General features: G+C 44.0%; 2 protein-coding genes across 8 annotated transcripts in view; one reads left to right on the top strand and one right to left on the bottom strand.

Annotated features, from left to right (window-relative positions):
- The window catches only part of NIPAL3 (NIPA like domain containing 3), a 52,809-nt gene extending 33,476 nt beyond the window's left edge, over positions 1–19,333 (bottom strand). For both annotated transcript variants that reach the window (XM_055332057.1, XM_055332058.1), the window contains exons 1-2: positions 19,220–19,333; positions 15,483–15,810 (exon numbers count right to left, since the gene is read on the bottom strand). In XM_055332057.1, coding sequence (XP_055188032.1) covers positions 15,483–15,575 — 93 coding nt within the window. In that variant the 5' untranslated portion in view covers positions 15,576–15,810; positions 19,220–19,333. The remainder of the gene's footprint in view (positions 1–15,482; positions 15,811–19,219) is intronic.
- Positions 19,334–19,516: 183 nt separating this feature from the next.
- STPG1 (sperm tail PG-rich repeat containing 1) overlaps positions 19,517–27,550 on the top strand; it is a 51,428-nt gene continuing 43,394 nt past the window's right edge. For 2 of the 6 annotated variants that reach the window (XM_055332940.1, XM_055332935.1), the window contains exons 1-4: positions 19,517–19,636; positions 20,012–20,276; positions 23,595–23,706; positions 25,765–25,905. In XM_055332940.1, coding sequence (XP_055188915.1) covers positions 25,833–25,905 — 73 coding nt within the window. In that variant the 5' untranslated portion in view covers positions 19,517–19,636; positions 20,012–20,276; positions 23,595–23,706; positions 25,765–25,832. Of the gene's footprint in view, positions 19,637–20,011; positions 20,277–23,587; positions 23,707–25,764; positions 25,906–27,550 lie in introns of all 6 variants that reach the window. The other 4 variants (XM_055332939.1, XM_055332937.1, XM_055332936.1 and 1 more) reach the window with 4 other exon arrangements.

The following is a 27,550-nucleotide window of genomic DNA, read 5'->3' as shown; positions in this document are numbered from 1 at the left end:
GCATGGAGCCTGCTTCTCCCTCTGCCTGTGTCTCTGCCTCTCTCTCTCTCTGTGACTATCATAAATGAATAAAAAAAATAAAAATAAATTAAAAAAAAGAAAGAAAGAGAGGCAGAGACACAGGCAGAGGGAGAAGCAGGCTCCACACAGGGAGCCTGATATGGACTCGATCCCAGGTCTCCAGGATCACACCCCAGGCTCAGGCAGCGCCAAACCGCTGCGCCACCGGGGCTGCCCAGATGTGTTTATTTTAGAGAGAGATAGAGGGTGCACGTGAGGGGAAGAGGGACAGAGGGAGAGAGAGAATCTCAAGCAGACTCCTTGCTGAATGCAGAGCTTGACACGGGGCTCCATCTCACAACCCTGAGATCACGACCTGAGCAGAAACCAAGAGTCAGATGCTCAACTGACTGTGGCACCCAGGTGCCCCATTATTTTCCTTTTTTAAAAATTAGTGATAGGGCAGCCCGGGTGGCTTAGCAGTTTAGCGCTGCCTTCAGCTCAGGGTGTGATCCTGGAGCCCCGGGATCGAGTCCCACGTCGGGCTCCCTGCATGGAGCCTGCTTCTCCTTCTGCCTGTGTCTCTAAGTCTCTCTCTGTGTGTGTGTGTGTGTGTGTGTGTGTGTCTATCATAAATAAAAATAAAATCTGAAAAAAAAAAGATTTAAAAAATTAATGACAGCTACCCCAGTGGGTATGAAGAAATATCTAATTATGGCTTTGATAATGCAGTTCCCTAATGACCAATGATGCTGAGCATCTTTCCATGGGCTTACTACCCATTTTTCTTCTTTGGAGAAATATTTATTCAAAATTTTTGTCTATTTTTAAAAATTAAGGGAAGATTCACATATAATAAAAACTGACCATTAGCCATCTTAAAGAGTACAAGTCAGGGGCATTTAGTACACTCACAATGTTGTACAATCTTCTGCACATTCAAAAAATTTTGAATTGTAAGAGTTCTTTACATATTTGGATACCAAACTTTTGCCAGATATGATTGGCAAGTATTTTCTTTTATTCTGTGGGTCATATTTTTATTCCAGATAAAGTGCTTTGATGTACATAAATTTTAATATTGATAAAGTTTATCTATTTTTTTTTGTTGCTATGCTTTTGGTGTCCTAAGCCAGTTTTTTCTAAATAAAAAAAAAGGAAAAGAAAACTGTCGCCTAATCTAAATTCACAAACGTTTATACAGGCATACCTTGTTTCACTGTGCTTTTCTTTACTACACTTTGCAGATATTGTGTGTTTTATAAATTGAAGGTTTGTGTTAATTTTGCTTCAAAGTCCATCAGCGTTATTTTTCCAACAGCATTTGCTTACTTTGTGTCTGTGACATATTTTGTTGTTGTTTTTAAAGATTTTATTAATTTGAGAGAGAGGGACACCTGGGTGGTTCAGTGGTTGAGTGTCTGCCTTTGGCTCAGAGCGTGATCCTGGGATCCAGAATGGAGTCCTGCATCGGGCTCCCTGCGGGGAAGCCTGCTTCTCCTCTGCCTGTGTCTCCACCTCTCTCTTTGTGTCTCCCATGAATAAATAAATACTTAAAAAAAATTGAGAGGAAAAAAAATTTGAGAGAGAGAGAGAGAAAGCACAAGCAGGGGGAGTGGCAGAAGGAGAAAGGGAAGCAGGCCCCCCCACTGAGCAGGGAGCTAGACATGGGGCTCTATCCCAGGACCACTACCTGAGCCAAATGCAGATGCTTCACTGACTGAGCCACCCAGGTACCCCTCTGTGTCATATTTTGTAATTCTTACAATATTTCAAGTATTTTCACTATTATTGTATTTGGTATGGTAATCTGTAAACAGTGATCTTTGATATTACGACTGTAATTGTTCTGGGGTGCCATAAATCATGCCCATAGAAGACAGTGGCTTTAATCAATAAGTGCTTTGTGTGTTCTGGTCGCTTTTCCAATAGGCTATTGCCTGTCTCCCTTCCTGTTCTGGGGCCTCCCTATGTCCTGAGACACAATAGTGAAATTAGGCCCATTAATAAGCCTACAAAGGCCTCTAAGTTTTCAAGCAAAAGGAAGAGCCAAATGTCTCTCACTTTAAATCAAAAGTTAGAAATGATTGAAGCACCTGGCTGGTTCAGTTAGCAAATCATGCAACTCATGATCTCAGGGCTGTAGGTTCAAGCCCCACATTGCAGGGTGTAAGAGATTACTTAAATTTGTTTTTTAAAAATATTAAAAAACAAAACAAAAAAATATTAAAAAACAAAAACTAGAAATGATTAAGCTCAGTGAGGAAGGCATATTCAAAAGCTAGATGGGCTGAAAGTTAGATTCCCTGTGCCAAACAGTTAGCCAAGTTGTGAATGGAAAATAAAAGTTCTTGAAGGAAATTAAAAGTGTATATTCAGGGACGCCTGGGTGGCTCAGCAGTTGAGTGCCTGCCTTTGGCCCAGGGCAGGATTCTGGAGTCCCAGGATCGAGTCCCACATCGGGCTCCCTGCATGGAGCTTGCTTCTCCCTCTGTCTATGCCTCTGCCCCCTTTCTCTGTGTCTCTCATGAATAAATAAAAAAAATGTTTTTAAAAAGTATGTGTTCAGTGAACGCACAAATGATAATAAAGCAAAACAGCCTCATTGTTGATACAGAGAAAGTTTGAGTGGTCTGGATACGAGATCAAACCAGCCACAGCATTCCTTAAGCCAGAGCCTAATTCACAGCAAGGCCCTCATTCTCTTCAATTCTATGGAGTCTGAGTGAGGGGAAGATGCTGCAGAAGAAGTCTAAAGCTAGCAGAGGATGGCTCATGAGGTTTAAGGAAAGAAGCCATCTCCATAAAATAAAAGGGTGAGGTGAAGAAGTGCTAATGTAGAAGCTGTAGCAAGTTATCTAGAAAATCTAGCTAAGATAATTGATAAAGGTGGCTAATTAAACAACAGATTTTCAATGTAGACCAAACTGCCTTCTATTGGAAGATGCCATCGAGAAGTTTCATAGCTGGAGAGGAGAAGTCAATGCCAAATGACAGGGGCACCTGGGTGGCTCAGTATCTGACTCTTGATCTTGGGTCAGGTCTCCATCTCAAGGTTGTGGGTTTAGGCCCCACATTGTGCTCTACACTGGGCATAGAGCCTACTTAAAAAAAAAAAAAAGCACAGGTTGACTGTCTTATTAGGGGTCAATGCAGCTGGTGACTTTAAGCTGATGTCAATGTTCATTTGCCATTACAAGTATCTTAGGGCCCTTAAGAATTATGCTAAATCTATTCTGCCTATGTTATATAAATATAGCAACAGAGCCTGGATGAGAGCACATCTGTTGACAACATGGTTTACAAAATATTTTAAGCCCACTGTTGAAACTTACTGCCCAGAAAAAAAGGTTTCTTTTGAAACATTACTGTTCATTGACAATGCGCCTTGTCACCCAAGAGCTCCGATGGAGATGTTGTCTTCCTGCCTGCTAACACATCATCCATTCTGCATCCCATAGATCAAGAAGTGATTTCAACTTTCAAATCTCATTATTTAAGAAATACATTTCTTGGGGTGCCTGGGTGGCTCAGTAGGTTGGGCATCCAACTCTTGATTTCAGCTCAGGTCATGATCTCAAGGTTGTGAGATGGAGCCCCACATGGGGCTCTGCACTTAGCAAGGAGTCTGCTTGTCCATCTTCTGCTCTGCTCCCTGCTCTCTAAAATAAATAAAATCTTAAAAAAAGAAATCCGTATCTTAAGGCTATAGCTCTCATAGAGGGTGATTTCTCTATGGATATGAGCAAAGTAAATTGAAAACCTTCAGGATTGGATTCACCATTCTAGACACCAGGAAGAACATTTGTGATTCATGGGAAGTGGTCAAAATATTAACATTCACAGGAGTTTAGAAAAAGTTGATTCCAACCCTAATGGATGACTGTGAGCGGTCCAAGACTTCAATGGGGGAAGTAGCTGCAGATTTGTTAACAGCAAGGGAACTAGAGTGAGAAGTGCAGCCTGAAGATGGGACTGCATTTGCTGCAATCTCAGGATGAAACTTGAACAGATAAAAGGTGCTTCTTAGTATTTTTTAAAGGATTTTATTTATTTATTTTAGAAAGAGAGTAAGAGACCATGAATGTGAGCAGGGGCCAGGGTGGGGTGTGGTTTGCAGAGGAAGAGGGAGAATCTGAAACAGATCTCATGCTGAGTACAGAGCCTAATGCATGGCTCAATCCTATGACCCTGAGATCATGACCCAAGCTGAAATCAAGAGTTGGCTGCTCAACCAACTGAACACCCAGACGCCCTGAGAGGTGCTTCTTATAGACAAGCAAAGAAAGTGATGGATGTAATCTACTCCTGGAGAAGATGCTGTGAAGATTGTTGAAATGAAGCAAATGACTTGGATTATTACATAAACTTGGTTGCTAAAGCAGTAGCAGGGTTTGAGAGGATTGACTCCAATTTTGAAAGAAGTTCTGTGGGTAAAATGCTTTCAAACAGCATCACACACTACAGAGAAATTGTTTGTGAAAGGAAGAGTCAGTGTAGCAAACTTCATTATTGTTCTATTTTAAGAAATTGCCACAGCCATTTCAATCTTTGGCATTCATCATCCTGATCAGTCAGCAGCTATCAACATGGAGACAAGACACTTCACCAGCAAAAAGACCATGACATGCTGAAGCTCAGATAATGATGAGCATTTAAAGTATTTGTATTTTTATTTATTTTCTGTAAAGATTTATTTATTTACTTAAGAGAGAGAAAGAGTATGCACGAGTAGGGGAAGGATCAGAGGGAGGGGGCAAGAATCTCAAGCAGATTCCTTGCTGGGCATGGAGCCCAATGTGGGGCTTGATCCCAGGACCCCAAGACCATGACGTGAGCTGAAGCCAAGAATCAGCTGCTTAACTGACTGAGCCACTCAGGTTTTATTCCTATACATTGTTTTATTCCTTTGCCAATCTTCTGCTAGTATGGTACTGAAGTCTCCAATGAGAACTGCTGAACTGCCTATTTCTTCTTTCCATTCTGTCAATTTTTGCTTCGTGTATTTTGGTGCATTATATTTTATTATTGTTATATCTTCTTGATACAATTGACTCTTTTACCATTACATAATGTCCTTCTTTGTCACTCAGAACAATTTTCATCTTAAATTCTATTTTGTCTAATGTTAGTATAGCCAGTCCAACTCTTTTGGTTACTGCTTGCATAGGATATCTTTTCCCATCCTTTTACTTTCAACTTCATTTTTGTCTTTTTTTTTTTTTTCTTAAGTAGTCTCCAATTGGGGCTTGAACTCACGACCCTGAAATCAAGACATGAGTTGAGATCAAGAATTGGATGCTTACCCAATTGAGCTGCTCAGGCATCCCCCTCATTTTTATCTTTGAATCTAAAGTAAAGTGAATGTCTTATAAATAGCATATACTTGTATTATGTTTCTTTTTTTTTGTATTATGTTTCTTTAAAAAAATCTATTCTGTCAATCTCTTCCCTTTAATTAGAGAGTTTAAGTCATTTATATTTAATGTAATTACTGATAAGGAAGGATTTCTGCTATTTTGTTTTCTACATGTCATGTCTTTTTTTTGTTCCTCAGTTTCTCCGTTACTGCTTAATTTTGTGTTAAATAGATATATTTTCTAGTATACCATAAAAAAAAAGATTCTACTTATTTATTTGAAAGAGAGCATACACATGAGCCAGGAGAGAGGCAAAGGGAGAGAATCTTCAAGCAGACTCCCTGCTGAGCACAGATCCCAGTGCTGGACTCAATCTTTTGACCCATGAGATCATGACCTGAGCTGAAACCAAGAGTCAGACACTCAACCGAGTCACTCAGGTGCCCCTCTAGTGTACCATTTTAATTCCCTTATCATTTCCTTCACTATTTATTTTCTTAGTGACTGTGTTGGGGATTAAAATGACTATATTCAAGCATGTAATAAAGAATTTATAATTAAATTTATATGTACAAATACTATACTGAAAAAATATTATAGTACAGGGATGCCTAGGTGACTCAGTGGTTGTGTCTGCCTTCAGCTCAGGGCATGATCCCTGAGCCAGGGATGGAGTCCCGCATCGGGCTCCCTATGAGGAGTCTGCTGCTCCCTCTGTCTGTGTCTGTCTCTCTGTGTCTCTCATGAATAAATAAAATCTTAAAAATATTATAGTATAAAAAATATTATAGTATAAAAAATATTATAGTATATAATTAAAATACATGTATTGAGATGTCTGTCTGGCTCCGTCAGTAGAATATGTGACTCTTGATCTCAGGGTTGTGAGTTCAAACTCCACATTGTGTGTGGAGCTTACTTAAACATTTTTTTAAATAAAATATATGTATTGAAATACAGTATAGACAATGGTGTAGTAAAATTAATAAGATGTTAATTTCCCCAACCCTTTCTAGGTAAGTTAATCCTATGTGCCTCTAAGTGAAAAATTATAAGTATAATTGACAATACCTTTTTGGTAAACCTAACAGAAATTGTTGAGGAGTACATATCACCCCAAAATATGTCTTTTTGGCAAACTGATTATTTTGAATTAAAGTTACTTAAGAAATAGCCAGTAAAGGAAGGGTACTCTGAATCTCCTTTTGTCCCCTTGAAAGCAGGAAATAAAATCTCCCATGTGAAAGTACCCTCCCAATATAAACCAGGAGGAAGAGAGACATCCTTACCACCAGAGATAGGAAATTTAGGGCCATGAAGGCTGTATGAGCAAACCTTATCACTACCTCATTAATTTACTACCTCAAGCGCAAACCCCTTTGTCTTGTCAGTTCTTCACAAATTTATTGTTTCTTTGTCTAAAAGGTATAAAAGCTGCCTGCTTTGATTACTCCTTTCAGCATATTTGGGGCTCCCATATGTATGAAGCTAAATTTTTCTCCTATGAATCTGTCTTATGCCGATTTAATTATTAGACCAGCCAAAAAAAAACCTAGAAGGGAAGGGAACCTATATTGTGAAAGCAAAACAAATCCTACTGTAAATTAACTGTATATAGTACTTTATTTTGAAGAAAAAAAAAAGGAAGCTCTCTTCATATTGTTAACTAATAAGTCAATAAAAATAGCTTATCATACGTGGATTTTTTTTAAGTAGGTTCCACACCCAGTATGATGCCCAATGTGGGGCTTGAACTCATGACCCTGAGATCAAGACCTGAGCTGAGATCAGGAGTTGGAAACTTTTTTTGTTTTTAAAAGATTTTACTTATTTATTCATGAGAGACACAGAGAGAGAGCCAGAGACATAGACAGAGGTAGAAGCAGGATTCCCAGGAGGAGTCTGATGTGGGATTTGATCCCGGATCCCAGGATCATGCCTTGAGCCAAAGACAGATGCTCAACCACTGAGCCACCCAGGCATCCCAAGGGATGGAACCTTAATGGACTAAGCGACCCAGGTACCCCTATCACTATGTGATCTTTATAACATGAAAGGAGTTGAAAGAATTTAGGGATGCTGCTATAATAACATTCTTTCCATTCCAGGTACTTATGTACTTATGAATGAGTTCTCAGCACTTCTAGCTTTAAAACCCAAAACCTGCAACAGAACTGATGCTAAAAAATGTCTCATTCTAGCAATCAGTAATATTTTTCTTGAATATTGGGGGAAAAAGTCCCATTCTTCTCACTGAGATATTCATTCCTAATACAATGTTACTTTATGCTTAATAATTATTATAAAACTTTATATTACATTCATCAATTGCTTTTATTCAATTATATCAATAAAGAACTTCTGAACTGAGTCAGTACTTCTGAACCTGTTAAAAAGAAAACCAGAGTCCCAAAATGGCATCACGTACACCAAGTCACCAAACTGGGGCTTCACACCTAACCCAGCTGAAGTCCTAGCCTTCTCCAGAAATGTAATCTTAAACTGGTCAGTCAGGAATCTTCTGATTGGCATCAATAAGGTAATCTGTCACATGGGCCCTCTCTGTACCCCAAAGGAAGATGAGGTAATCCAGCTAATAAGACCCTTCTGTCCCCAAATGTAGGTCAACTCACCTGAAGTAATTCTTTTTTTTTTCTGTTTATAACTTTGTCTTGCATTTAAAAAGTCTTCCCTTTCACGGCACCTGGGTGGCTCAGTCAGTTAAGTGCCAACTCTTTTTTTTTTTTTTTAAATAAGTCAGCTACAGCAGCCTCTTCCAGAGACAGGCAGGACTTTTTTTTTTTTTTTTATTATTCTCATTTATTTATGATAGTCACACACACAGAGAGAGAGAGAGAGAGAGAGAGGCAGAGACACAGGCAGAGGGAGAAGCAGGCTCCATGCACCGGGAGCCCGACGTGGGATTCGATCCCGGGTCTCCAGGATCGCGCCCTGGGCCAAAGGCAGGCACCAAACCGCTGCACCACCCAGGGATCCCCAAGTGCCAACTCTTGATGGTGGGTTGAGGTCACATTGTCAGGGTCATGAGACTGAGCCCCAAGTCTGGCTCTGCACTCAGCAGGGAGTCAGCTTGAATGTTTCTCCCTCCCCCTCTTACTCTCCTCCTCTCATACACATGCATTTTCTCTCTCTCTCTCTCTCATGCATCCTCTCTCTCTCTCTCTCTCTCTCTCTCTCTCTCAAATAAATCTTAAAAAAAAAAAAAAAACCCCACAACAACCCTCTTCCCTTTCTAGAGGCCTTTGGAGCTCCCCTCCACTTGCTAGGTGCGATGCTGCCTGATTCAGGAATCAATTAATAAAGCTAATCAGATCTTCAAAATTCACTTGGTTGAATTTTTGTTGTTTCACACCTTCTATCAAAGAAAATATTAAAAAGTGAAATTTGCATATTTTACATTTTTTCTTGTAGAGAAGTATTATAAGTATTCATACCATTTTTAAATGTTAAAAGATAGACCCTGTTTGTGGACAAAATTCTGTTGGGGAAACGTAAGGGAAATACAAAATTAAGGAGAAAAAGGAATGATGTAAAATTTCCAACTGCTAAATAAGAGCTTTTTCACAAAGCTGATGGCGGGGGGTAGGGGAGCTTTATATTCCAGGGGCTATAAAAAAAATACTAGTATTAAAATGTGCCAGAAATGACATACTTTACAAACATAAACTTGTAACACAAGTTTTAAGTTTTAGATGTCAACCAAAGATATGAATGAGGAAATACACGGTGTTTCTTTAGGGGTCAAGTCTGAATACCCCAAAGGAAGCCCTTTCCTAAGTGTGGTACAGAGGATACAGAGCAAGGACCTTAGCCTCATGGAGGTAGAGATTGGGGTCGATTGCCTGTCTGGCAATCAGCCCAGAAACTCAGTTTACCTACACTAATGATTAATGGCTGAAAGTATTAACTGGCAGTCATTCTACAGCAATTGCCTCGGGCAGGTAGGAGACAAAAGGACTGATTCTGGCTCCAACAACACCTCACAGCTGCCTTATTTCCTTTATGGGGATAAAGGCAAACTGGAAATAGGCTCCAGGGGTTGTACAGAAAGCTAAGACCAGAGTGAGTGCTGTTCAGAGGAAAAGCAGGGGTCACAGGGCTACAGATAGGTTCAAAGGTAGGTGGGCTGGGAAATTTGTTTCACCTCCTTGGCTAGCTGGGACGACAGTGCTGCTTTCTCAGAGCTGGTGTGTGGCCTTCCTGAGATCATGGGAAGAAAGCACTTACCTTGGGGACTTAGAATTAGGGTGAATTTTATGAAATTGCCACTGTTCAGCCATTCTGATCTACATGAAATGGCAGTTTCAAATGGTTCAACCTATAACCCCAAGAGACTAAGCTGTCCTCTGACGAGATGAGGACAAAATCCACAAGGCTGCCTGAGACTGTGTTGTTAACAACCTTCCATGGGAAAGTAAAGAGATCAAGAAGGGAAACCTGGGGGGCACCTGGGTGGTTCTTCAGCTCAGGTCAGGATCCCAGGGTCCTCAGATGGAGCCCTGTACCCATTCCTGCTCAGCGAGGAGTCTGCTTCTCCCTCTCCCTTTGCCTGCCACTGCCCCTGCTTCTGTTCTCTTTCTCTGTGTCACATAAATAAATAAATAAAATCTTCAAAAAAAAAAAAAGAAGGAAAACCAGCTGCTGCCACTGCACAGACAAGTCAACACTATTTTGGGGAGGAGAATGGTGAGGGCTGAAATCTAAAAAATAAAAATTATAAAACTCACAAGGATAACCAGTCTGAGCAGCAGGAAAAACAAGGTTAAAAACAAGGTTAAAACAAGGTTAAAAGGTTAATAAAGGCCGGTCTTCCTGGAGTATTTTCATACATACAGATTAGGTGTGGTGCGAGGCCCTCTCCATGCATTGTCTTTGGGTCACAACCACAACCACAACCAACCAAGTGGGGACTATTAGGAGTCCTCATCCCTGCATACAAGCTCAAAGGACTTTACTCTGAACAAAGGGTGGCCCAGAGAAGTACAAGAACATGCCCAAGGTGGGGACGAAAGGGTTTGTGTGGCTCGAGGCCTGATTTCCAGTCTCCTGGTGGTAACCACTCCCCCGGACCGTCTCCCACTGTGTGCTCTGGGGTGTCCTTCACAAGTGATAAAAGAAATTAGGAAAAAAAAAAACTCCGCCTCATAAGTGCTACATTCCCACTCGTGATGTGGGCAGCTGAGGTTTCTTTTATAGGCCATTTCCACAAACACATTAATCTCCATGCATAATAACCAGCTATGGACAGATGTGCTTAGTAACAGCGCAATATAATTAAATATCCTTTCATCCAGGCATTTCAAAGGGCTTCACCGATGTTAATTATGCCCCAAGCCCTTGGGAAGTGCTGTTTAGTTCAACTTTATGAGCATTTAAAGTCAAGCAAAGGCAATGCCACTGGCCCAGGGGTTACACAGTTTGAACATACACCTATTAGCAGCCCTCAGGTGTCTGGCCTAAGAGTTGAGGTTGAGTTGAGAACTCCTGACAGTAAGCTCCTCTTCCAGACCTCAGAGCTTGAAAACTGTCAATGGGTGTGCCTGGGGATGCCAGCAGGGAGGGAGGTGAGGGGTGGTGCCTGGGTGGGTTCTGCCTCTGGACAAGCCCCTGTGCTCCCCTTCTGCAGAGGAACTATTCCAGGTGTGTTCACATAAGTTACCTAAAGTGTAAGTGTTCAACAAATAAACGTGGACAGCTAATCCAGAACAGGGACTTGGCCCTGGACTGCAAGAGTCTGTCCTAGACTGAAATAACAGTTTCCCACAGAGGGGCAGTCTGTGAGAACCGCCTGGTGCTGGCCTCAGGCCAGCGTCTTCACCTGCAGTCTCTGGTTCTTGACTTCCTTCACCTGCAATGTCAGATACGGAGGATGTTTCGGAGGCAACAGTTAATCCAGCTCCCAACTGGCTCTTGACTTCACTGGGCACAGTCCACTGAGGTGGGAAAGAGGGAGGAAGGGGGCAGGGGCCATCCTCATCTTGAAGGCAAGTACAAGGATCTCAGCTACCTGAGAATGACCAAGACTTGGCCAGAGTCACAGAGTGAGCAAGCGTCAGGGCCAGGCCTGAACGTGTCCCCCCAACACTGTGCTCCCCAACATATTACAGATGAGGAGGTAGTGAGGCCTCCAAACTATCAGGAAGCTTATAATTAGGACACAGGTAGACCCAAGTGGGACATTGGGAGAATAGAGGAGGCTCTATCAATATACACAGACATGAGGCACAAGCCAGGACTTCTGGTCACTATACTCGTAGCACAGTCTCTGGATGGGAGACTTGCCACTGGCGAGGGGAGTAGGATGAGGGCAACACACGAAGAGCAGGCAGCAAGGTGTCAGACTCTGTGGCTTTCTCAGTGTGGCTTCAACAGACCTCAGTATCAAGGGCAGGGCAGCAAGACCAAAGTCACTTCTCTCTCTGTTTCAGGTTCCCTGGGTGGATGACAAAGACCAACAGTCCTGGGCTGGGGTCCTGTGTGACTTCGGGGGGGATCAGCTTAACTCTCTGAGCCTCAGCCTCCCCTCTGAAAAGTGGAGCGACTGTAAACTCTCACAGGATTGTCACGTCACATGAAATAAGGCACGTGTGGAAAGATCACCTGGCACATGAAAAATACTAACACAGTCCTGGCTTGTTACTATTATCTTTACCATTTTCTTTTTTACTATCACTATTATTAGCAACAGCTCTAAGGGTGGACCCTTCTGGTTCCAAGAACTGATCTTCTCCCAGCTACAACTCTGGGAAAAAAACTGTTTCCAGAAAAGCAGCCAAAGGTCACAGACGCAGCAAACCTTGCTTGGGTAGTGGTGTCCGAGTGAAATCTCAGCTACGATCACCTGTTCCAACACCTGCTTTTCGTCCGCCAACAAGAGCCTCTATTTAAACACCGCGGTGATAAGACCAGTCATCACTTGCTATTTAAACTGACCTCCCACAATCCCTTAGGCTTAAAAATGCCCATAGTTAAGTATAGACCATATTTGGGTTTGCTCTGAGGGTCACTCAGATTCAAATACAAAAGATGCATCTGTCTGGCTAAGCAGGTTCTGCTAACCTGTAACCTCGCTTCAGGCCACCTCCCTGACGCTTACCTTCTCCAGCAGGGGAGGCATTATCTTCCCCAGGATTGCCATTTCAAAACTTAATAATCAATGTCAGGGAGAGAAGGGGCCTTGCAAAGTGTCTGGCACAATGCAGGCAGCAGTGGATAAAAGCAAGGGCCTTGGCAATGCACAGACTCAATTCAGATCCTAGCTTTATTACCTATTGACTATGTGGCCTTAGGTAAGTGAACTAACCTCTCTGTGCTAGTTTCCTAATATGTAAGATGGGATTCTAAGAGTACCTGCTTTAGGGGGGTTTGTGAGGATTAGCACAGTCCTTGTCATATACTAAATCCTCAACAAATGTTAGCTGCCATTATGATCATGGTGATTACTATGGTCATTGGAGCTGGCTGTGGAAGCGTGATAAAGGACCTGCATTTTCCTGCCAGGAAAACTGCCAAAGGTGATATCTGAGCTGGAGCTGGGAGGAGAGGTAGGATTTCAATCGGTAGAAACAGGGGATGGTGCAGGCAGCTTCGGTTTCCTTCACCTGTACATTCAGGTCATCCTCGTAATCACCCTATAGGATGGATTTAAAACTGACCTGCAAAGAGCTGCACGACTTCCCCCCAAGTTATAATGATAAAGAGAGCAAGAGCGCTGGGATTTGAAGGCAGGTTTCTCTGATGCTAAAGGCCATGCTCTTAATACCTGTTGCATCTCTACCTTTGTATCAAATTCTGTCCTGGAGGGTAAGATACTGACAGAAATAGCTTCCCTCACCTCCTTGCTAGACTGTACACTCCTTCAAGGAAGAGATATCTCAGGTATTTATACAGCCCCCATCCATGCCACACAGGCACCGAAAGCAGGTGCTCAGCTGAAATGCCTATTTGCTGAAAAGAAGAAACTGAGACTCGAAACTGAGCCTCCAGTGCCAGGAACCCCTGGCAATGCTGCCTCCTGGGCAGCTGGCCTCTTTTCACAGACCCCCGGCCCCAACAACCAGGGCAGAGAGCATAGCTGCCACTGAAGGCAAATTTCTGACTTCACCCCATTGATCAAGCTGAACTTGGGCCCTCTTAATGTTCTCCTTGCACCAAAGATAAGAGATGGTTGGGGGTAGCCCACCCAGCCCATATAACCACCTTCCACTGAGAGCCATCCCAGAGGGAGCCCCAGAAACCTGTTTGCTGTGTAACCCCACCGCAGATTGGACCATGGTAGACACCTGACACAAGCTGGCCAATCAGATCTTCCCAGTAGTTGCAATCTCCACTGCCCTTCCTACCTCTGGTTCCAGGAGCTACCCTGTAGCCTTATGATAGTTTTCTCTTTCAGCTCATCGCCTCTGAAATGAGTTTTTATTCCTTGCAACCAACAGCCTTAACAAAGTAAAGGAGGAGGGAAACAACTTCCCCAGGCAGAATTAACTACACCTCCCTTTGCTTTACATACCTTCCTCTGTTCCTTTTTATAAGCACAGGCGCTTCTGAGCCAAGCACCCCCTGCATGCTTTGTGCAAGGGCTAGGTGCTTTTCCATTGATCCACATGATTGGAGGGATGAGGGATGGAGGGAGGTGTTACTACCACCATTCTACCTATGACAGAAGCTCTGAGAGGCTAAGCCGTGTGTCCAACAACACTTAGCTAGGAAGGAACAGAGTAGGGATTCGAACCCAGGTCTTCTTCCCTTTATCCCACCTAGAACTTCAGTTTGCTTGTAACTTGGTGAGTGTGCCTGTCTCCCATCTCGATTCATTTTTTTATTTTAAAAACTTATTTATTTTAGAGAGAGCAGGCATGCACATCAGGGAGGGGGAGAGGGAGAGAGAGTCTGAAGCTGACTCCATGCTGAGTACAGAGCCCAGCAACTCCAGGCTCAATCTCACAACCCTGAGATCACAACCTGAGCCAAAACCAAGAGCCTTAAGCTTAATGGACTGAGCCACCCAGGTGCCCCCTCCTCCCTCAATTCTTATGCTTGTTGGTAGAGTCACCATGATTGATTTATCTCTGCTCTAGCAGGAAGGTATTTCTGTAATAAGTAACTAAATATTGATTTGTAATTAAAACGGAAACTTATTAGAAATTTCATCTGGGGGAGTGTTCTGTGTCTTCTTAGTATTTTTGTATTTGTCTATTTGGCATCCATTCATCACGGAACCTACTAATACTGCATTTTCTTATGTTCTGTGTACTTGATGCTCTGGCATTTGTGGCCTAGCTCATCAAGCACCAGACCATTTCTCCCGGGGTTAGCCAATTCTTAGAGATAGGAAAAAAGCATGCCCTGCAGCACTGTTTACAGTCACTTTAGATGGGATCCCTGGGTGGCTCAGCAGTTTAGCACCTGCCTTTCGCTCAGGGTGTGATCTTGGAGTCCAGGGATCGAGTCCCACATCGGGCTCCCTGCATGGTGCCTGCTTCTGCCTCTGCCTGTGTCTCTGCCTCTCTCTCTCATTCTGTGTCTCTCATGAATAAATAAATAAAATCTTAAAAAAAAAAGTCTATTACAGTCACCCTAGATTAGAAACAACCCTGAATAGCCAACAATAGAGAATCTATCCAGAAAATTTTGATATGACAACTCAATCATCCAAAAAGGACATGTTAAAGCACTACTCAATGACATAGGGGAGAAACTCATACATAGGCTTAAGTGAAACAACCAACAAAACTTTTTGTACAACCTGATCCCAAACGGGCAACACTGAAAAAAGACAGGAAGGAAATATCCTGAAATATGAATAAAGCTTATCTCCTGAGTAATAGAGTAGGTGATTTAAAAACAAACAAATCTCCTAACTAGGAGTGTGTTCCTTTAAAAACAGGTTTTTTTCCTTTCTATTTTTATGTCTTTTTCTAACCCCCTATTTCTACGTATTTTAGTGAATATTTCTTTCCTCTGGATTACACGTTCTCCTACATGTGTTGTGCCTGTTTCTGCCAATGACAGGCATGCAGACCCGGGATGTGTCTGTGAGCCAACGCTGTGCTACCCCCTTGTTAGAAAAACACAAAATTTCCAAACCACAAAAGCTCTTGCCTTGTAGGAGAAGGAAACCTCGCCGACCGGGTGGGCGCTGCTCGTGGGTGGGAGCTGGTGCAGCTGCAGGGCCGCGCTGGGGGCTCGGTCCATGGTGCTCTAGTGGCACATTCCCTGGGCCTGGCCTGGGAGCTGGAGCAGCTGCTGCTATGCGGGGCCCAGACTGGAGACCATCCTGGCGTCGTTCACCTCCTCTCGCCAGCCATCGGAGGACTTGAAGGCTCTTCTGGATGATTTACAGCCTCTTCCTCTCCTCCACTCAGGGAAGTGCCAAGTTCTCTCTCCCAAGCAGACAGACAAGGGTGTGATTCCCTATGCCGGCGGTGCTCTAGGGAGGTGGGGAGGAACATTAAAAATGCATGTACCATGAAGCATTGAGCCCAGCTTTGTTACATGAGGAGAGAATACTATGAGGACAAAACATAAGCTGCCATGAGAAGTGAAGCCATTAAAAAAAAAAGTATCATGCCTTTGGCCCCCTCAATAAAGACATGGCTCATTTACCTCAGAACTGTTCCCTCTGGCCCTTAAGAATCACCTTTTCTCTTCCTCCCATCACATCCTAAATCCTGCCTTTTCTATAGGTTTCACAGAAGTAGAACATTGCCCTTGCCTACCTCTCCAGGCCTCCAAAAAAATATCCTGCCATAAAAAAAAGGAACCATTTGTGTTCTGACTTAGGGAAGAAAGAATGGAAAGAAAAGCTACCTCTGTGGATGGTGGAAGAACTGGGATGCTACAAGGGTCAGCTGAGCACAAGTGAGGTAACACTGGGCCCTAGGAGAAGACCTGTCTGACCAGATCACATCAGCTCTGGGGGACTCAGGTGCCTCATCTGTAAAGTGGGGGTATTAATGTGGCCTCAAGTAAAATGAGCAATGACAGTAATTCCCATTAGCTTTATTGGACTGATATTTTCAGCACATGTCAAGCTTTTCTACTAAACAGAGAAGAAAGATGACGTATATGCTCCCAGGGTTCTGAAAGGCATGGGCAAAACCCCTTACCACAGTGCTAAGGGTTTCTTTGAGGTCTTCCTGGGCAGGGGGGGATCCATACAAATTGGGATTCTACTACAAAGTCTATACTTAATTAATTAATTAGTTTATTTATTTATTTTTCAATGTGGGGACTTAAACTCACAACCGTGAGACCAATACCTGAGCTGAGATCAAGAGCCAGATGCTTAACCGACTGAACCGCCCAGACACCCCTCTATGTTATTTTAATATAAAAATGTTTTTTTAATATTCTTTTTTTTATGATAGTCACACAGAGAGAGAGAGAGAGAGAGAGAGGCAGAGACACAGGCAGAGGGAGAAGCAGGCTCCATGCACCGGGAGCCTGACGTGGGATTCGATCCAGGGTCTCCAGGATCGTGCCCTGGGCCAAAGGCAGGCGCTAAACCGCTGCGCCACCCAGGGATCCCTATAAAAGTGTTTTAATTAGCTTTTGATTTGTCATATGCTACCTATTTTCCCTGGCCAAGTCATTTAACTTTGCAGGTAGTTTTCTCTGCTGTAAAATACAGATAATAGCGTTCCTACCCCTACAGAGTTGTTGTGAGAATTTGATGAAATAATGCGTGTAAAATGCATGCACAGCAAATGGTCAATGAATGGCAGCTATTATTAGTATTAATTTTGTTTTTATCAGCTTAATTATTTAATTTGCCCACAAATATCTCTTTCATGCATTCATGCAACAAATATTTATGGAGGGCTATGTGCCAAATGGACACAGCCTCTGCTATGCCCCAAGTCTTCAGTAAGTTGCCTTTTGCTTGTCCTATAACTTCCAGTTCCTTCTGTTATCTAGCCCTACCCCCAGGAATGCTGGTTCCTGGTGTGAACAGCACAGTCATATATCAGTGTCCAATGTCTAGCAGACGCTGGATGCAAGGCTTAGCACAGGGGCAGCCACAAAGACCATCTGGCTCAGTTTGTCTCACTTTATTGAAGGACCTCAAAATTAAATTATTGCTGCTGCCTCCAGATGAGGTTGTACATGCAGTACATATTCAATATGTTAATTATACATATACCCATATACATATGGTATATATATATATACATATATACATATATATACAATGTACACTCATCAGACAACTTTATAACTCACATCCCATAATCAGACCTCCCTCACTGTAAAGACCTATAAATATTTGGAATCTTGTGAAAAGCATAATTATTCTTCACTATGCTTTTATGTGTGGGTGAAAAGCATGACTGCGTTAAATTTATGTATTTTAGTGTTTTGGATATAGTAGCCTTAGAAAGGGAGAGTGGCCCAGGGAGGGACCTCTGAGAGACCCTTGGAAGCTTTCAACCTGGACTGGAGCTGAAGGGACACCGGAGCCTAAGCTGGGAAAGTATCTGCTGAATCCCCTGTTCAGGTGCAGCTTGCCAAGATCCGGCCCAGAGCTTGGCATGGTGACCTCCATACAATACCTACTGACTGGCTAAAGGCAGGCCTGTGGAGCACCTGAGGCAGCACGCAGGAAAGAATGGAATGGCTTACTCAGGCCTAATCTGCCACAACTCCGGAGATACAACAGCTGTAGCCAGCCCCGCCCACAGGATGTCAGAGAAAGCAAACAGGCCTCCAAGACATGCCAAGGGGGTGATAGAAACCCAGGCCTCCTAACCTTCTTTGGACCAGTTGCTTTATTCGGGTGGGTTTCTGTTTTTGCTTCTGTTGCTGTCATTTAATTCCCTTTTAAAAAGCAGCTTCCCTCTGTGCCTCAGGAACGCCCAGGCCTCCGAGGCATCACCAGCAAAGACAGGAGGCTGTCCCTCAGCTAGACAAGAGTTTGGATGAAAAGCTTTGGAGGAATTCTTTGCAACTTGTCCTCCCTCGTAAGGTGCACTTTCTTGCCTAGTGACTCTCTTTTTCCGCCTTCCAGGCACTTTTCTAGCACTACCATATGCCCATGAGGCAAGCGGCCAACTCTGTGTTCCCAGCGACCCCTTAATTCTGAGGCCCTCACAGCCAGCAGCGAGCACAGGGTCATTAACTCAAAAAAAGGAAAGATAATTCTAGGTGCTTGCTTCCATTCCATCCCCTGACCTTATCTCAATGAATTATTTCACCAACCCACAGAGCAGGTTGGACAGATGAAAGGACCTCAGCTCATGGCTGCTAGGAGCAGGGTTTGTATTAGAATTGGGCTCTATCTGGGAAAAAAAAAAAATCAGTAAAACACACACTTTCCCACCACCTGAAGATTCAGCTTCTGGCTGGTGGTGAGCGCCAGTTACTCCAAGCCCTTCCCCTTTCCTGGGCTTTGGCTCACTACAGGGTTACACTCTTCAGTGCCCTCCCCTGGAGCTGGAAACCACAACTTCCAGCAGCCGGTGCAGATCCAGAATGCCTCCCCTATCCCACCTGCTAACTCCACCATCTGCTATTGCCAGGAAGCCAGAGCCGGCGCGTTAGAGGAATGATTTTGGCAAAGTTACTGCATCTCACTTCCTGATTTGCTAAAGTCTGCCATCATCACCTATATCAGGGCCATCCCGTGGTCCCCCACCCCCCTTGCAAAAATGGGGGGGGGGGGGGAAATACCACTCCGAGGCAGCGAGACCCAGGCCGGCAAGGCTGGTGACAGCAAGAAGGGAGGGTGTTTGTACCAGGGGGCGTTAGGGGAGTCCAAGCGCATTACCCTTCCTGAAAAAATGAGGGCTAATTTCAAGTGCCCCCCTCGCCCCGTCTCAGGCTTAATCACTACTCACCGGGCGGCGTCTCCTCCAAAGCCCACCTATGACAGGTTTCTGAGAAAGGACTTGGACCCTCCGCGCAGCCCCGGGCGCAGCCTCCGTAATTCCTTCCCCGACTCCAGGGCGGCCTGGCTGCGGGAGTGTTTTGCTTTCAAAGGCCGCGCGTTGATTTGCCAGGCCGCCTGCCGCTCAGGGGACTTCGCGCCGGCGAGTGGCTGCGAGGGCGCGGTGGGCGGGGCGGCCCCCGGCCATTGGCTGCGCCGCCAAGCTTGCTTGCAGCGTAGGGGGAGCGGCTCGGGGAGGCGGCGCCCCTCCGGAGCCGGGCGCTCACCTGGAGGGGGGTCCCCGCTGGCCGCCGCGCCCGGGGCGTGGGAACCGACTCCTCGTCCCCTCCGCCTGTCCCGGCGACGGCTCACCTCCGCTGCCCGACAGGTGCGCAGCCCTACGTTCCAATTCTCGGCGCCCCCCCCCCCCCCCAGGATTTGCTCCTCCTGTTCCTCCACCTGATACTCTCACCCCGCGTTCGAAGCCGTCGCGGCCCTCAAGACCCGGCTCCCCCCAGAGCCTTCTCGAGTATTCGGGGCCTTATCCGCATTACACCCCTTGCGGGGCCCTCCCCTAACACCTGTTGGCCGCGCTCCGTACCAGCCCTCCCAGCGCGTCGGCAGCTCTGCAAATGCCCGGGGTCCTCCAGGGAGCCCAGCACTTGATGGGTGCGCACCTGTACGCAGTAGGCAATAGGTGTAATCAACACGTGCGTGGGGCTTACACGCTTACGCTTTTCCACTTACACGCATGTCTTTTCAGATCCTGAGACTTTGAGCCCATTCATGCCCATTTTACAGAAGAAATGGCATTTGGGCCGGCACCCCAAAGGAGGAGAAAGAGCCACTTTTGGTTAAGATCTGGAGGCAGAGAGAGCTCAGAGGGAACACCTGAGAGCAGAACGCGGTTGGCATTAAGTAGGAACTGCCCAAAGGACAGCGTGGCTGGTGCAAGGTTATTCTGGGGTGTGGGTGGTAGCAGCTGCCATCAGAGGACCCGACCAGAGACAGCTTAAGAAGACGTTTGGGTTTGTCCTAATTTAATGTGTGTGTGTGGGGGGGGCATTGTGGGTTCTGAGCAGGAGAGTGACAAGATCCCTGTGACTGCTCTGAAGCCTGCAAAGAGGGGCTCAAGGAACACTGTATGTCTGTCCTTGTATCGTTGCCCCTATCAATCTTTTTTTCTTTTACTATTATACACAGGGCTTGGATGAAGGGTGGTTGTCTTCTTTTTTTTTTTGATAATTTTTTTAAATTTTTATTTATTTATGATAGTCACAGAGAGAGAGAGAGGCGCAGAGACATAGGCAGAGGGAGAAGCAGGCTCCATGCACCGGGAGCCCGATGTGGGATTCGATCCTGGGTCTCCAGGATCGCGCCCTGGGCCAAAGGCAGGCGCCAAACCGCTGCGCCACCCAGGGATCCCCGTGGTTGTCTTCTTTTAACTAGGGTTTCCAGGTAGGCAAAATTCTAAGGCTCTTGGTCTATCGCAAGATATTTGAGGGGTTACTTAGATAAACCCTTATTAGGTTTCTGCCACTAATCCAGACATAGTTAACCAGAACCCTAAAATTCTGGCAGTTTCCCCGAGGGTTTTTTTTTTTTCTTTTGAAACGCCTCTGATAATTGGCCAACAACATTTCACACTAAAGAAACACAGGAAACTATTGGCTGATGTGAGTACTCAGGAGGCGGCCTGCAGGAGGACTCTAGAATGTTAGGCCTGAGGTTGCCATAGCGACAGGGAGGCTGGGCAGGTCAGGTTCAGCCCAGGGGGACCAGACGAGGTAGGAGGCCGTTTCTGCTCTGGGATGGGTCGCGGGGGTCGCGGAGAGGGAGGAGAGGACCTGGAGCAGCTCCTGAGACACCCACTGAGACCCCTGGCCTGATGGATACGTGTGGAATTCCGCTGCCGAGGTAGTTGGTGCCCCAGTGCAGGAAGAAGCCACAGTATCTGAGGCCCTCCTCCCTGATGGTGTGCGCTCAAAGCCCCCACTTAAAGTGATGATGATAATCACCGAGGGCCCTCCCCACCGAGCTCCTACCAGGGGCATGGGCTTCTGACTCCCCTGCCTCTGCGAGGGTACAAACGGTTGGGGGCTCCAGTGCCAGGCAGTGGGTGGACGAGAAAGAGCTGAGTTCTAATCCCAAATCCACTCCAGCTCCTTGGGGGTCCCTCACCAAAAGCTTCCCTGCTCTGGGCCTCAGTTTATCCATCTGTAAAATGAAAGGGTGAGATTGGAATTTAGTGGTCACTAGAAGGCTGCTAAAGCTCCTTCCAGTTCTTTGACATGCTTTCTCAGTTTCTCATGAAAAGTACAAAGTGGATTATTTCCCTGAGTGTGCTTTGAAAAATGTAGAATACTTCCAAGATGCACCATAGCGTTATATATAACTGAATCAATAAAAATCTCATGTTCTTAAAACTACTCATGCAGGGATCCCTGGGTGGCTGAGCGGTTTAGCGCCTGCCTTTGGCCTGGGCATGATCCTAGAGTCTTGGGATCGAGTCCCATATCGGGCTCCCGGCATGGAGCCTGCTTCTCCCTCCTCCTGTGTCTCTGCCTCTCTCTCTCTCTCTGTCTATCATAAATAAATAAATAAATAAATAAATAAATAAATCTTAAAAAAAAACCTCATGCAAATACCCTAAAATTTCACATAAAGTAACAGTATACACAATTTAGATTTATTGCCATACACTTCCCATGAATATGCATGTATAAATTTATAAAATATGTGGTAATATTCTAACATAAATGAAGTTTTTTTAAACATGTAGTAGAGTGAAAACATACTTGTATTTATAGTCAGGTGAGTTAAATCCTTATAGACTGTAGCTCCTAAAGGAGAGAGTTGTATTGTGAACACATCTATATGCACTATGGCTAGAATATGTCTATCCCTCGTATTCATTCATTCCACAAATATTATTGAACAACTTGAGCAACCAGTATGTGCCAGGAAACAGACTGGGATTTCAGTGATGAACTTTCTGTTGGTGAAGACCATAAACCAAGAAATGCATATAAAATAGGATGTCGGTTAGTGAAAAGTGCATTGAGAAACATAAGGCAGGGTCAGGGGCCGAGAGAGAGAAGGTGGTGCTCCTTAAGAGAGAGTAGTTAAGGAAGACATTCCTAAGGCAGATTGAGGAGAGACCCAGATGAATTTGGTGACAAGGCCAGAAGATGATACCCAGCATAGGGAAGAGAAGAATCCACATGCTACAAGGAGGTATTGCAAAAGCTGGAAAGGTTCCGTGTCTTTAGGTGGTGGGACATGACAGCTGCCTTCAAATACTTGAAGAATAGTCATATAGAACAGTGGCTTCCAAATGTTTTGACTGTGACCCATGGTAAGAAATGCATTTTATATTGTGATCCAGCACATACACATGACAAACAAAAACTTCACAAAAGACTGCAGGCTGTGACCTGAATTTTGAGCATCACCAATGTGGAAGAGGAGTGAGATTTACTCCAGGCTGATTCCGAGGGGTGGAATTAGGATGAATGAAGGGGGAAAAGAAATGAATCAACTTTGATACAGGCAAGAACTTTCTAGTAATTGGGACTACCAGTGGACTGCCTCGGGAATTTTCATACTGAGTTCTGGGGAGAGCCCAGCACTCTGAAAGTTTGACAGCCTCAAATATTTGCTCTATATTTTGGAAACTATATGCGATATCCTAATTTTAAAAAACCAACCATATGCACTCAAGACCGCCAAATGTCAAATTTTAGCATGTTAACGTTTAGTGTATGCTGCCTAGAAGTTATGATAGTGGTTAAGAGTGAGCAGAAGTCAGAATTCCTGGGTTCAAAGCCTGATTCCACCTCTTACTTCTGGTGTGACCTTGAGCAAGTCATCTAACTCCTCCCTCTAAACTTAAGTTTCTTATCTATAAAATGAGGATAATACTTGACTGGATTGTTGTAAGGACAGCATAAAGTGTTCTATACAAGGTATTTAAGACTGTAAGTGTTCAATAAATGATGGCTATTTTTAAGCCATTACTACATCATCCCTGTGCATGTGTTAACACCAAATATTAATGAAAGCCTACCGTGGACCAGGCAGCAGCATCTACTTCATCATAGGGATCATTGTATTGAATCCATAAGCACCTTGAAAAGAAAGTACTTTTATCAGTTGATAGAGGGGGCAGTGGACTCAAAAGATTAAGTGACTCATCTAGACTCAGAACTGGTAAATGGCAGAGCATAACCTTGAATCCGAGGATACTCTTGATTACTGTACAGGTGCTCACCTGGGAGCTGCTTGGACATATGCCTTTGATAAGGAAGATGGTATATCTTTATTACTCTTTTTTGAGATTCTAGGCCTATGACATCCTGTCATGAACAGTTACACAAGGAACTGGAGCAGTAGGGCACATCTGGGCAGTGCTCTGTTCACACCTGGGCTGCAACCGCTCTCATCGTGGCCTCGCAGGTATGCACTACCAAGGCTGGACAGCATTATTAATAGTGCGGTCTTTAGGTGGTAGGGTTATGGATTGTTTTAGAATGTCTTTTTAAGTTTCTTATATTTTTCAGAAATTTGATAAGGTGCCCATATTACCACTGTCACAGGAAACTTAAATGTGTTCTAATCACTTGTAGTTCTAACACATTCTTGCATTTTAATTTTTTATTATTTATTTATTTATTTATTAATTAATCTTTGTAAAAAAAAAAACTTTGTATTTGAGTGTGGTTGATACACAGTGTCACATCAGTTTCAGGAGTCCAACACAGTGATTCAACAGGTTTGAACATCATGCTGTGCTCAGCCCATTAGTGCATTTTTAAAATAAGAGCTTTATTGTAGCGAGGAAATAGATGGTAGAAGAGGTTCTAAGAACTTAATAGAAGTACTAGGACAATGACACAGCACTGTAGGGTGGTAAGTGAATGATGGCTGCTTTTATTTATTTATTTATTTTTAAAATTGTATTTATTTATTTGATAGAGAGTGAGCACACATACACAAGCAGGGGGAGTGGCAGGCAGAGGGAGAGGGAGGAGGAGGCTCCCCACTGAGCAGGAAGTCCAATGAGGAGCTCCATCCCAGGACACTGGGATCTTGACCTGAGCTGAAGGCAAATGCTTAACCAGCTGAGCCACCCAGGTACCCTGCTGGCCACCTTTATAGATCTTAAGAGAAAATAGAATCGTATAACACTTTTATACTAGAATAGTGGTGTTGCTGTGAACGTTATTGATTTCTGGTACTTTGCATCTCTTAATTTCTTGGAGTGTGTTGCCAATATCTCTCGTAAATGTTAAAATTTCAGTGATAGATCGTCAAGCAGAGAAGATTGAGCATTGCCACTGTGGGAAAGTCAAGTGAGGAACAGACAGTGCAGGTGAAAAGGATTGGTTGGAGCGTGCCATCATTCATTCAGTCCTTCCTTTGTTAGTAAATGGCGGGAGTTCTTGAGGAAAGAAAGATGTGTGAAACAGAGCTCGCCTGTCCACGAAAGGTTAACTGCTCTGGACACTGAATCATGTTTCTCTTGTTAACAACTAAAACCCACACTCACATGGAACAACTGGTTTTAGACACAAGGCAGCTCGGTTTGGCAATTCCTGAGAGAAGGAAAACAAGGGAGAGCTCTGCAAGTGCTGGAACTTTAGTGCTGGGGGCAGTTTCCAGGCCACGGTTCAGGGGGGAGTGGCGGCAAACAAAGCCCAGCTTTCTGGGTTGGGGAGATAGAAATCAGAGTTCAGGGAGCCCAGAGAGGTTGGAATTTATAGGATAGGCTGCTGCAGAGAACGGACTGGACTTGCACAGATAAAGTTCAGAAATAGGAATAAGGTTCTCCTCAAGTGTTTGACTGATTGGCAATGAATGACCGTGACAGGGAGATGCTACTAGACAACCACTAGAATGCCTAAAATGAACAAGTGTTGGTCAGGATGTGTAGCAGTTGGAACAATGTACTGCTATAGGCAGCAACGTGGAAGGTCTGCAAAGCTTTGTGCTCTGTGAGAAAAGACAGAGAATGGTATATACTATATGATTGCATATACGTATGTTCTAGAAAAGGCAACTGTGGTGACAGAAAACAAAGCAGTGGTTGCTAGATGTCAGGGTTGGGAGGGTATCGACAGGAGAGAAACACAGGAAACTCTTTAGGATGATGGATATATTTCTGTCTTAATTGAGATGGTATTTGACACAATTGTAAGCATCTGCCAAAACGTAAAATTGTGCACTTAGAACTAATGAATTGCATTGTATGTCAATTATCTCGATAAGGATAAATTTATAAAATTCAGGTCTTCATCAGCTCTGTAAGAAGCATCAACAATGAATGAATACTAACCAGAATTCCTGTTCCGGGCAGTGCAATGTCCTTGGGAGTCAGGGTCACAGATCTAGGTAAATCTCAGGTTCTACCCGCAAGATTGCTCAGCCTATATTCTGCAGATAGAACAGAACCCAATCAACATAGTAACAGGAATGTGAGATGATCCCTACAAATGCTGTATCTTGTTGTTTCAGGTGCTTAAAAGAACATGTAATAGAATTTTTCATCAAACAAATGGAACATACCGCAGAACTTTGCTAAGATGGACAATTCGACACATGAAGCCCAACACCTTGGCAAAAAAAAATCCAGCCATGCCAACAAATTACAGAGAGGTCTTGTGAATTTATTAACGGATATCTTTGAGGGGAGGAGAGAGCTCTTGACATGTGTTCTTTTTGGCACATAAGAACACAGTTTAGAGGAATATAGCAAATCCCGGGTCATACCCACAAGGCCATCCTTAAGACATATCAGATAGATTGCTTTGGTGGCTCCTCACTGCTTCTAGAGTGATGACTGGGAAGAAACTATGAAAAGAAAGCACGAGGAGGGAAGGAGGAGGAAATCTGTTCATCACACTTGGTATTTCCATGTATCTGGTGAGAATCTCAGTCCTCACACTTAGATGTGTGAAAAGATCTTATTTTCTCTATTCCTAAAATTAATGCAAGCCAGCCCCCCACACATGCTCTGTTGGGTTTGGAACTTTTTCAGTAGAAAGAAGTGATGTGCTGGGGGCGGGGGTGGGGGTGGGGAGAGGGAGCACTCATGAGATGAGAGCTCCATTGTCCCAGCCCACAGGCTCTCCTCAGTAGTGTGAGTATGCGCTAATTCTAGACCACATCTGGGGTTTAGGAATCATTGCTAGGGCTGGAAGCCTCATTCCAAGATCCTTACTCCACTGCTTTTTCTTTCTTTTGGGGTATTTCCACCTTCCTGGTGGCACTTCTAGAGTCCCTGCTGATCTCCAACCTAGACCCAGAACTTTCTTCCTTCCTCCCATCCTTTGATTTTGTACTCTCACTTTTTCTTTAATACTTTTTAAAATCAAAGCATAATACGTATTCAGAAAAAGTACACAAATCATAATTAGACAGCTTTCTGAATATTCACAATGAAAGTACAACCTATAGAATCACTCTCTCAGTCTAAGAAAATAGAATCGCAGCAAGATCCCTAAAGCCCTGTCTTGTCACTTCCCTTCTCCATGCAAGTAAACACGACAGCTATCCTGACTTCTAATATCATTGATTACTTTAGCCGGTTATTAAACTTAAAAAAAACATTTATTCATTTGTTTTAGTGAGACAGAGTGTGCACATCTGTGTGGTGGGAAGGGTGGGACAGAGGGAGCGAGAATCCCAAGCAGACTACCCACTGAGCCCATGGGGGAGTGGAGGTGGGCTTTATTTCAGAACCCTAAGATCCTGATCTGAGCCTAAATCAAGAGTCAGATGCTAAATCCACTGAGGCACCCAGGCACCCCTTGTTTGTTTTTGAACTTCATATCGATCGGAATCATACAATATGAACTTTATTCTCTCAGCCTTTTCCACTCATGTTTGAGAGCTTTAACTCCAAGTTTCATGTATCAGTTAATGTTTCATTTTTGTCGCTACCAAGTTTTTCTTTGTCGGAATACACTGCCACTTATTTATCCATTCTCCTGTTGAAGGACTTTTGGGTTGTTTCTAGTCTGCCGCTACTCTGAATAAAAGCTTTTCAAACTAGGCTCGAATAGTTTTGGGGACATATATGTATGTATGTCATCTCTACTTCAGAGAAGAATTTCTGGGTCCTAGGATGTGTTAATGATCAGCTTGGTTGATACTGCCATTTTTCCAAAGTGGTTTTTGCCAGTTTTACTTGGTTAAAAGCAAGATATGAGAATCCACATAATCAACAATGTCTTTTGCACAAGAGAGTTTTAATTTGTATTACTCTTTGATCAATGAGATTGAGCAATTTTTCACATGT

Source organism: Nyctereutes procyonoides, unplaced genomic scaffold (assembly GCF_905146905.1).
Source record: "Nyctereutes procyonoides isolate TBG_1078 unplaced genomic scaffold, NYPRO_anot_genome, whole genome shotgun sequence".
In the NCBI taxonomy this organism is placed as follows: domain Eukaryota; kingdom Metazoa; phylum Chordata; class Mammalia; order Carnivora; family Canidae; genus Nyctereutes; species Nyctereutes procyonoides.
Note: the sequence above shows the minus strand (reverse complement) of the source record. Positions and strands in the feature narration are given on the sequence as shown.